This window comes from Micromys minutus (assembly GCF_963924665.1).
Source record: "Micromys minutus genome assembly, chromosome: 8".
NCBI classification, from domain to species: domain Eukaryota; kingdom Metazoa; phylum Chordata; class Mammalia; order Rodentia; family Muridae; genus Micromys; species Micromys minutus.
In genome coordinates this window covers 55,409,745-55,421,820 of record NC_137977.1, presented here as the reverse complement: position 1 = coordinate 55,421,820, position 12,076 = coordinate 55,409,745, and the positions used below count along the sequence as shown (strand labels likewise).

At 37.9% G+C, this 12,076-nt stretch overlaps 1 protein-coding gene across 1 annotated transcript in view; it reads right to left on the bottom strand.

Annotated features, from left to right (window-relative positions):
• MBD2 (methyl-CpG binding domain protein 2) overlaps positions 1 to 12,076 on the bottom strand; it is a 56,400-nt gene that overhangs the window by 25,095 nt on the left and 19,229 nt on the right. The window contains exon 3 of the mRNA XM_080920311.1: positions 5,359 to 5,496. Coding sequence (XP_080776437.1) covers positions 5,359 to 5,496 — 138 coding nt within the window. The remainder of the gene's footprint in view (positions 1 to 5,358; positions 5,497 to 12,076) is intronic.

Genomic DNA, 12,076 nt, shown 5'->3' with positions numbered 1-12,076 from the left:
TCTGGCTCCCCCAGACCGCCAGCAAGTGAACAGTGTCATCTGAATAAAATGGAGCACACACAGGAACCAGCCAGTTTGACAGTACAGAGCCTAACAAGCTGACTCTGAGGGGGTCAGGGTACTTCCATGTGGACTGAACCAAACAAGTGAAGTGCAGAAAAAAGATACAGATTTGGGAACTGTTAACATATGCGCTGGGCGCTTTCAGAAGAAAAGAACTATCCAAGGAGGGCTCCCAGGAGAGGGTAAACAGTAGCCTGGGAGCCCAACAGTCCAAAGCTCACTCAGAACTGCTGGGACGAGTGAGAAAAGGCAAACACTAACAAAGACCCACCCTCCCGACATACAGTAGACAGAGACAGGAATGGTAACCACACCTAACACGAAGAGTAGATCAGGAGGTAATTTGAGGCAAATGCTTTGTCCTTTTAACCTAAGGAGCATCTTCAGCACCCATAACAAAAAAGCAGCTGCAGTAGCTCCTTTATTTTTTATTTTATTCAGTAGCAGAGCAAGTAAAAGCTCTATTTTATAGATGAAAAAAAAATTGAGTAACAGGTAAATTTCAAATATATAGACACCAGACAAAAGCTTATCTAGAGATAAGAAAGAGAATGAACAATAAAGGGGTACAAGGGAACATGTTCCTAATGTGGAACTGCAATAAATGAAAATATAGCTAGGAAAATCATCAGCAATAATAACCTACATTTATTAGCACAACATCCAGTATAGTCAACTTACAACTTATAAGAAGATATCACATAAAACCCCAAACTGTGTATAGTGTTATGTGAAATGTTTTAAAATATACAAATGTATAATTGCTAGCATGCTCTTCAAAATATTAAAAGAAAGTATCTTAAATGGTAAAAAAAACAAAAAAACAAAAATAACTGGGACTGTATTAGATAAAAGAAAGTATGTCTTTTTTATCTACCCCAAATTTGTTTCTCTTATAAAGAACACAAATGATAAACATATTTTAAACTTCTAAAGGTCGGCATTTACAGAATCCTCAACAACATAATCTACTTTCAGCTTCTATTATTTCTGACTAAAATCTTTATTTTGAGTTTAGTGATATAGCTAATGGTTGAGTACTTGCCTAGCCCATGAATGGCCCCCAAATGTGGACCCCAGTACTGTAAAAACAAACAAACAAATAAATGGAACACGCACAGAGACCCCACACACACAAACCAACAACAAAAGACAAGACTCCACATACTTCATTTCTAACTAACTTTTCTGCTTGTCTGTTGCCAGTGCATCTGTTTACTACTGCTGGGTGTCCTTCCATCTTCTGAGTTCTCTAGCTTTTCCCAAGCACACTCCAGATGTCCTAGCCAGAGCCTTGCTCTTCTTGACCACACACAGCATCTGTCTATACTGCTTATCTGGTACTTTGTAAAAGGCATTATCCCCAAAACTCCCTAGAGTAACACCTTTAACTCATGCAGAGTATGCCTCTTATGTTCTCTACCCAGGCGGCCAGTTTCTGTCTAGAGAAGAGAAAAGGAATAAAATATACATGCGGGGATGCCATGCTTGAAAACCCATTTGTCAGCCATAAAGCCATTATGAGGAGACTATAAGAGAAGTACTGTTGACGTCCACAGGGGACACATGGTGCTAGAACACCTACAGCGAATAGTCACATTCTGGATAATGACAATTGAACATGACAGACTTCATAAACTTTTCACACACAACACTTGGTTTTAAAATTTTCTATTTCTTTTCTTCTAATTTCCTCTAATATGACTTAATCAAATCATTGTAAAAGAAAGGCTGGCAGGCTTCCAGGAGGGAGAAGAGGAAAAGCTCTATATCCTGTTGAAGGAGGACTAGAAAACTAAAAGACAACATAACACAGATCAAGTAGGAGACTCAACCATCATCTCCAGTGGCTTCAAATATTAAGCTCTACAGAAAAACATGATTATTCTTTTAGAAAAGCAATCAGTGTTCAGAGACTATTAAAAACGGCTTGGTTAATTCCACAGTTGAAAAGAAATAAAAATTTGAAAAATGAAACTTCAATTTGAAGGTAAAAGAAACACAGACCAGACAAGATCAAAGACACAAAGACTGAAAGCAGTGAGTTATCCATATAACTTTCCTAGTCAGAGAACTCACTAGGACAGAGACTCATCACAAATGGGACTCAGTTTTAAAAACATGAATATGTCTTTTTTAAAAGAATTATTTACTTTTACATATGTGAATGCACTGTCCCTGTCTTCAGACACACCAGAAGAGGGCATCAGATCCCATTACAGATGGTTGTGAGCCACCATGTGGGTGCTGGGATTTGAACTCAGGACCCCTGGAAGAGCAGTCAGTGCTTTTAACTGCTGAGCCCCCTTGAGTGTGCCTTGTACATCTATTTAAATAAGCTCTGCAATGGCCTTCCCACCGGGACTCATAATCTGATATGAGTCACTCCATCTTTTCCACCTAACAAAAGGACAAAGCAAACCTACTACCGCCGCACATAAAAACAACAGCTGCTTACAGTCCAGCGGGGCAACACAACCCAGAGACTACAGTTCAGGGACAACACATTCCATATCCACTTTATAACCTTAATTTACGCAGAAATAACTGTGTGTTGTAGTAAATTCTGTTTTAATGCCCTCTTTAAATATAATAGTTTACATACTTAAAGATTTTACATACTTAAAGCATTTTAAAAAGTCGATACATATAAATTTGCATCTTATAGTTTAGAGAACTTATTTTGAACAAGTCAATAATGGCCTGGGCATAAAATGCTTGTTCTATAAAGACAAAACTGCTCATTTTTTTTCTTCTCATCTATAACTTTAAACCTACCAAGGGTAGACCCTGAATTAAAATCCAAAAGATTCGTTCCAACCCTAAGCCTAAGGTTCAATGATTATACCACTAACTTTAATGCCTTAATAAAGAGAAGGATAGATTTAAAGAATAAAAACATGTTACCTATGGGGATCTTAGAAATATAAATCTCATTGTCTAATTCACTCACTGACTAATAAAAATAACTGCAAAATTGAGTAATGATTAATTTATACTGATGATCTACTGTACTGGATCTAAATAATAAATAGCAAATTAGAATTATTTTTGTCTTCATGTATTTTTCATCAACCATTACTCAGCAATGGTTGGTCTGCCGTATATATGCCAAAATATAATTAAATCATTTTATTAACAAATTTGTACTTAAACTGGACTATTTCGGTGACACAATATAGAAATAACCTCATTACCTTCAGATTGATGATACAGCATTCAAATGTTACTTCAGCTTTTAAGTTTCAGATAATGAAGGGTAAAAGACAACTGTCTTGGTGTAATCAAAAAATCCTAAAAATATTATTAGGTTACAGAAGAATAACTTGGAACAACTGTGTTTGCAGAAGTAACCTGCTAAATAATTATAATAGCACCTATCTAGACCAATTAAGTCAAAGAGTGAGCCTTCAAAAGACTGCTAGAGTGATGCTAAAAATCTCTGCAAGAGTCAGAGAAGGAACATTCACGTTTCATTTTATAATAATTCCATAAACCATAACAGAGAGAAAACTCAAAACTATTCAATGAAGCAAAGAATGAGTAGGTACAATTCTGCTCAGGTCTAGTTCAAATCTCCAGGTCATGATCTCTACAGCCAAGCACACACCCATCACAATGTTGGTACTCAGCTTTTACCATCTGTGACTGGATTCAGGTCTAGTCAATAATAAAATTACTGTTAAAATGACCAAAAATATCAATCAAGTGACCTTTAAGTAAAGCACACAAGTTTAAACACAACACTGAGAATGATCTAGCAAAGAAAAGATGAGAATAGAATCTATTAAATAAAACCTGTTCTCAACATGGCAACTCAATTTCCCATGTAGACAGTATCAGTAGAGGTTATAGTCTATCTCTGGCTTTTGGGGTTTGGGAAGCGTTTTACTCAGTTACAAAGTTTCAAATTTTTTGAATAGTAAAAACCTTTGTAAAGAAATGAATGTTAAAACATCAGAACACCAGAGTACAGGTATTCATGACTGTGTAGCTTATCTATGAAAACCAGAGAGCAGCTTGATCAAACAGAGGTCAAGATGGTAGAATCCCTTCTGTGCTGAGGCAAGCTAAACACACTAACACCAGCACTTGTACATTTGTCCTAAACAGGAGAGTCAAACAAGGGCAAAGCCTCACGCAGAGAGCTGAATGGCCCAAAGAAAATCTCTGTGTTGACAAGAACCTAATGGCACATGCAGGTACGCATCTTTTATACTTGATGTGATACACTTACATGGCCCCTGTTGAATCTCTTGGGGACCAACAGTAAAGCAAGTTTAGAACTTCAAATCTTGAGACATCTATAGCAAGATGCTGATCCAATGTGGCTCCAAACATCTTCTGTTTTCCTGGCTCACCTGAAGAGGAAAAAACACTGCAGAGGATGTGGGAACTGACTTTTTTTTCCTGTAGTTTCTTCTAGAACAAATGTCTGAGGGGTCTGGCCCAGTCCTTTGTGAAGAGTGAAACTCTTGAAGGACCAGTGAGAACAAATCTAATGACAAGAAGGAGTGGAGAACATTCAAGCAAAAGACACTCACTGTAGGCCAATCAGGGCTTCTGGCCCGGAAGTGGGAGAAAACAGAGAGAAGAGAGGAGATTCAGTGTCTCCCTCCACCTTCTCACTCCAGCTGTGACCTAACTTCTGACCACAAGAGATAGAAGTCACCAGAGATATCTAGAAGGCTACACAGTCTTCATCCCTGACTGTGTGACCTTGTTAAGCAACAGGGAAGCCTTTTAGAAAATACTAAGAAAAGTTTCCAGTAGATATAAGTTGAAGAAATAAAGAAAGAGAAAAATGCATTGAACTTATACAAAAACGGATCTCACAGTAATATCCCCATAATGGCAAACTGTATCCAATTCAGTTTTCAAATGTTTGAGATATATTCCTCAAAATTAAAAATCAGAATCAAAAGGGGTAAAGAAGCAACTTCCAAATAATAGAAAATATTTTCAAACCAAACACAACACAAGCCTCAGGAGTCAGCCTTGTAGTTAATACTATGCCTAGAAAAATAATCTTTAAAAAACTAAGATTAGTACAACCAAGCCTTAGGTATATTATATAACACAGAAAAAATAGAACTGTTGTCAGTAATATTACTTCAATTCACTTTAATTAACTTTTAAAGTACTTTATTAAGTCCTGTATTATTATGGTTATTTTCTATTATAGGACTTTTTCCCAAATGCATTCCAATTTAATCAGAATTTACCAGTATTGTGCCTGGTAAAATCACCAGAATTTTCTGAAAAATATGAGCAGAGGACAAATGAGCTCCTTACCTGACGTGGTTGTTCATTCATCCGCTGGGGGTCTGACTTCACTTTATTATTCGGGTGGTTTGTGACTTTGGTTACTGGTTGCTTGAAAATTGATGCAGTTTGTCTAATTGGCAATGTTGTGTTCAGGTCTGGTTTGCCCTGGGAATAGAAATGTGTTTTCATTAATATTATATGAAAACAAAATTTGATCAATACCTTTTAAATTCAAAATCCATGACTTTAAATAAGATTACTCCAACTTCAGTGTCAGCAGTTAAATACTCTAAAAGGACATGTTTTTAAAAATGTATCTGTTTTATATGTATATAAGCCTGCATCTGTGTATGCGCACCACACGCATCCAAGTGCATGAAATAGTCAAAGAAGCATTGAAATCCCCTGGAGCTGGAGTTATAGATGGTTGTGAGCTGCAGTGTGGGTGCTGAGAACTGAACTCAGGGCCTCTGCAAGAGCAATATGTGTTCTTACCTGCTGAGCCATCTCTCCAGTATCTCTAAAATTGCATTTTATGCACTTTATAGTATATTAATTTTTTCATTAGTAAGGTAGGTATACCATTCATTCTTTTTATAATAGTATCTGATTATCAGAGTACTAAGAACATTTAAATGAATGTATCTGAGGAAGAATAAAAACTTTAAGACAGCAATCAGGATCACAATTACATTCAAATGATATGTTTACATATTACTATTAAATATATGAGCATTAAAACTTAACTCAATTAACAGTGAGACTCCATTTAACATGAAATCACATTAAAGAACTGATTCCAGTCAACAGAATTCATTCTTGAAAATGTTTATAAAATGAGACATGCCTAAATTAAAACATCAAAAATTGAGCACCTATGATAAAAATGGCAAGTTCCACACAGAAACTGGGGTGCAAACACATGAAGTTTTGTAAACTGTAGTGCATAAAATTGCCTATGTACATATATAAGGTATATACACATAAAACCAACTTGGGTTTGACCAAGTGAGCACTACCTAATTACTTATATGGAGATATTCCAAAATGTGAAGAAACACACAGGCCAAACCCTTGTGCGTGCAAGTACACGGTGTAAGGATGACCACCTTCCATTTTTGTTGTTTGCTGAGGCACAGTCTCACCACATAATCCATGCTGGAACAGAAAGCCATTGGGAGCTCAGGCTCCCTATGACAGGCACCTACCTAGCCTGATAGACAGCTTTGTTACCTCTCATATGTCATGCTTTTGGCAAGATCTGAAATCAAAGCTTTGAAATGTCACATAACATTATCAAATTTGAATTGTCCAGTAAATACTGTCAAACATGTTTTAGTGAGATCAAATTGTAAAAGCAGAACCTCATCTGCAATATCCAATGCAAAGATGCAAAAAAGCCATACATTTAGAGTAATTCATACCTGACAAGCTTATGTCTTTACTATCACCATGTAGAACTGTAATGTGAAATTCCGTACAGTCAAAGAGCAGGTCTCAGATCTGAGTTCACACTGGAATCACCCTGCTTATTAGCAGAGGGCGACAGGCCCCGTCCCCAGAGCTTCTGACCTGCTAGGTGAAGTGAAGCCAGGGATCAATGCAAGCGGTATCAACAGAAGGCCTCCACTGGTGAAAGATGCTCACACGTGGAGAACCACTGCTCTAAAGAAAAAGATCCCTGACTGATGCAGGTAGTCTGAGTCTATGTATGTGTGCTGACTGTTTTTCAGGGTCCTCAGTGGACTTCGGGTGGCATCTGGTATGAAATCCATTCTTCTGGCTTCTCTCAGACACTGAGAGATGGAGAACTGTCTGACTGGCCTGGTTGGGTAACAGGCACGATTCATCTGTTGCTCACTAGAGGTGTCCTCTGGCATCCCTAGACTCCCACTGTCTGAAGAGTATTAGCAAGCCTAGCAAGTAAGCCTCACCTGCAGCCGTGACTGCAGCTATGGTAACATCAGTAATACTGAGTATTATAGATATGCCTGTCTTCTGCCCACAGCAAACACTTTTCTTCTGTGTGTACTGCATGTTCGTATCATTCTTTCTTCTTAATGTCCCCAATGGAGGTGCTTATCCTCAATCTATAACTGTACAAATTCAAGGAACAGGCTTCAAAATAATCACATAGGTATGCCACCTTTAGAAAGTATGCAGCTTGATCCAGCAAAATGACTCATTGGATAAAGGAGCTTGGGGCTGAGTTTAACCCTTGAAGGCCATGATAGAAGAAAAGAATTTAATCCCGCAAGCCGTCCTCTGACTCTACACATGTGCCATAAGATAGGAATGGGCACACACAAGAAATTTATTATTATTATTATTTAATGGGGCTCAGGAATGTGCTTTTATGTGTATGCATGTACTTGTCTATGCATATTTGGTGTTGTTATACATGCATATGTGTGCCTATGTATAGAGGCCATAGGTTGATGTCAAATGTCTCTCCTCCTTACTTTTATAGACAAGGTGTCTCACCAAACCTGAAGTTTACCAAAGTGGCTAGACCAACTAGCCAGAAAGAGCCAATTCTTCCCATCTGCCTCCTTAGCACAAGGTTGGTGTTTTGTTTTTTTCTTGGGTACTAGGTGTGTGCATTTAAAAACTCCCTTGGTAACACTGTGATGCATATAAGAAATCAAACATTTCTGGTTATATCATTTAGAACATTTGGGGCACTAAACTAAATCACTAAAGGTCGATGTTCAGTCTTAAAAAATCCTAACCTAAGTCTTAAGGAAGACAATTGCTGTCAGTATATTATATACTATTCTTCACTGTGAGTCTTAAATCCACAAAAACTGGAACACATGAAATTATTAGTTTTAAAACTGTTAAGGTTGGTGTTTCTGTACATATTTATGCTCTTACGTTAACAAAGAACAATGAGAAGAATTTGCTAAAATATTCAAAATACATTGTTAGGTTTCACTGTCTAGTGAGGTGGCTCATTCTATGTAATCTTAAAACAATTCTCATCTTTTTTTATTTTTTAACGATTTATTTTTTTATATACGTGGGTGTCCTAGCTACATGACACATCAGACCCCGTTGCAGATGGTTGTGAAGCACTCCGTGGTTGCTAAGAACTGAACTGAGAACCTCTAAAAGAGCAGCCAGTGACCTTAACCACCGAGCCATCTCTCCAGGCCCCGCCCCACCCCGCCCCTGCTCTAATTCTTAAGAAAGATAATTACAGAGTAAGAGATATTAAAAAAATTACTTGATCACTCTTGTCTTGATTTCACTTGAATGAAATCAGTTTTTGTAACACTTCTTTTTCTTTTCCTTTTAAGTAGTTAACAAACATAACAATATTGTATTCTCCTGGGCAATCTGCAAAGTATTCTGAAGACTGGCTTCCCGGAAGCTCAGAGAGCCAGTAAACTGTATTGTTACTTTCCCCTAGGGGCTGCCAAAGAATCACTTAATTCACGGCCACCTGTGACCTGAGTTTGCCTAGACTGTGGCACTCTGCCATAGCTTGGGCATTAAAAACAGTCACCTGGGTATGAAGCACGATTACAGCTGCACATAAAACACAACTCCTCTCTCTTTAAAAAAAAAAAAGTAAAGTTTCTGTATGTTACAGACTAAACAGCAAACTCACTGCAATATTATAAACCAGCCCACCCCTTTAGCCAGAAGTTCCAAGAACTTTAAAATTCTAAAAATATGTCCTGTTAAAAAAGCAAATATATAAATTTGTTTTTACTTTCTTCAATGGCCTTCCACAAATTCCTGCAACATAAGACTTAAGGCCCATGCATTAAATGGGCCTGGGGAAGGGAATGGGTCTCAGTGCCATGAAACACTGAGCCACACAGGTTATAGACTGTTCTCTAAACCAGCTCCTGCCAGTTGTTTCCACCCTACCTCAGAACGGTGAGAACACATGCAGCTCCCTGCACTCGACAGCTGACATCAGTTTGTAGTTCATTTAATGTAGGCAATTACAATGCAACTGTCAGCAGTTCCACCTAGTTACACTAGAACAAACCCAGAAGCCATCAACCCTCTACACATGAGCAAACATGTCAACAGCCTACACTGCTTTCTAATAAAAAACTTCATTTCCAAAGTTATTTCCAATTTCACACTTAAAAATCTTTACTGATATTTTATCAGTTCTATTAAAAACAATTAGTATTTTATCCAATTGATATTTAGTGATATCTTTCTACTTCCTGTGATTATATAAAGATCTCAGTAATGTTTAAAAATGATACTGATTTACCAAGCACAGTGTATTACAATTTTAAAATAACTATTAAACATATCTAACTTCAGATGTGATACACAGCTCAAAGGAAGAGCTGGTGGATGTTTTCTACTTCCTGTTTAGAAAGGGGTTTTTGTTGCGTTGCCTAGGCTGGCCTCCCAACTACTGGTCTCAAATGATCTTTCTGCCTCACCCTCCCATGTACCTGGATTACAGGCACACTCAACCATGCCTGACTGAAAGGATTCTTAAATAGCTTCATGCTCTTTGGTAAGTATTACTGACTGCTAACATCAATTCTAGACTCTGTGGCACTGAAAAGTCCTAGTCACATGACTGGGGAGAAATGAATTCATCCTGTGACTCAGACCTTGACCTGCTTTTAAGAGTTTGAAATATCACAGTAAGCCATCAAAAACAAAACAAAACAAAAAAGCCCTCAATTATCAGTAGATACATAAAGTTCCCTACATTTTGTTCAAAGCAGAGTTTTATTTATAGAAAAAGTTGTTACTAAGTGATTCATTTCTCAATCCAGTATTCCAAACTGTTCCTCTACTGACAACACAGCATTTAATGCCATTCTGATACTGTGAACAAGTGAGAAGTATGCTTGTCTCTAAAACAAAAAGGTGTTGATACAGGAAAATGTGGAAGGGAAAAAAAAAATCCTATACAGGTATCTTCAGAGATTTGCTAAAGGAAACCATACTGGTTACGTGGAACTGTGCCTACATAACATTTGACTCCAACCCCACAAGAAGTCTTACAGATTCGTGAAGAAATTGCATGTTACAGCATAGTGACTTTGACTCTAAGCATCACCTTCTTTAGATGAGTTAAATTTACCTTTTATTTTGTGTGTATCAATGTTTGTGCCTTGTTTGCATCTGTGTGCATCACTTGGCTGTATTGCCTGCAAAGGCCTAGAGAGGAAGTGCAGTTAGATCATGAACTAGATAGGAATTGTAGTTATAAAGCAGTTGTAAGCCACCTTGCAGGTGCTGGGAACTGGACCCTGGTCCTATGCAAGAGCAGGAGATCCTCTTAACCCTGAGCCATCTGTAGCCCTGTCAAGTCAGGTTTGGAGAAAAGTTATATGAAAGATAGCTCAACCCAGTGCAGATCATAGAACCAAAGCACAGAAGGTTTACTTTCAAACCGACAATAACTTTTCACTCTAAAAGTGTTCATTTATAACCGACAGTATAAAGTGTCGTCCATGTACCATGTTAAAATTCTGCACTCTGAATATACAGCATGTTCCAGAGATATACATCTCCCAACTGGGAAGTAAAGATTCACTACCACTATGGTCAGTTTCCTCATCTGTTAATCAGGATAATTACTGCATAAGACTCTTCTACAGATCAAATTTACTAAAATGGCACATGATAATGACACCAATATAGTCTTTGCCCGTCACCGAACACAGACCATGCCTACTGTGTGCTAGGTCCTAACCAGAATCTGAAAATGTCATCTATAAACAGTCCTTGCCTTAGAGCTTACATTCCAAAAGTCGGAGAGATGAAGATCATCAGTAACACCAGTTTGTAATTGTCTCGGCAAATAAATTCTGAATAAACAGCAGCCTTTAACATGATCCTGGGCATTCTACCAAAACTTAAGACATGTAATCTTTTAAGGTTTTCCAGGACAGCTATATCTCGGGTGTGCCTAAGTGAAATCAGGTTATCTTCAAGTCGCAATTTCAAATTTCACAAAATCAAACACCCACAATGCAAGTTGTCTTGCAATTCATCATAGCTTTTTAAAAGTACATACAGGGTCTGTAAAGATGGCTCTGTGCACTTTACTTTTGCAGAACCCAGGTTCAGTTTCCAGCATCCAAATGGTGACTCACAGACACTTGTAACTCCAGGTCCAGGGGATCCAACACTCCCTCTGACCTCTGTGGACTCTTGCATACATGTTGTGCACATAAACACAGTAGGCAGGCAGGTACACACGTACACTAACACACACACACACACACACACACACACACACACACACACACAGGATATAATGATGGCTCAGCAATTAAGAGTGCTTACTGTTCCTACAGGACCCATGTTCAGTTCCTGGAACCCATATTTCTAGCTCCAGTGAATATAATTGTTTGGCATGTGAGTTCATCCTTGGGAGAACTAGGGAAAGTCACACAAATGTTTTTTGTATGCTTCAATGACCCCAGATTCTAGATCTGCAAAACTGGGCTATAAAATTTAATGAAATCATTAGCAGAAATGAGTAGCCAAATAAAACTATATGAATGTCCTGGCACACACAACCATAACCTCAAATCTACACACCATTATTGTGACATCTAACTCCAAGTGCTCACGGATGCTTCTACCACAGTGGGATATATGTGAATCCTCAAAAGTTGGATAAACCTAACACTTTGCTGATCAAAGTGCTCTCACCAGCAAGCTTATAATTTAGGTTGTTGTTGTTATTATACCCAAATTTCTAAGTTGCTCAGATTAGTAGTAAAGATGAAATGCTAGG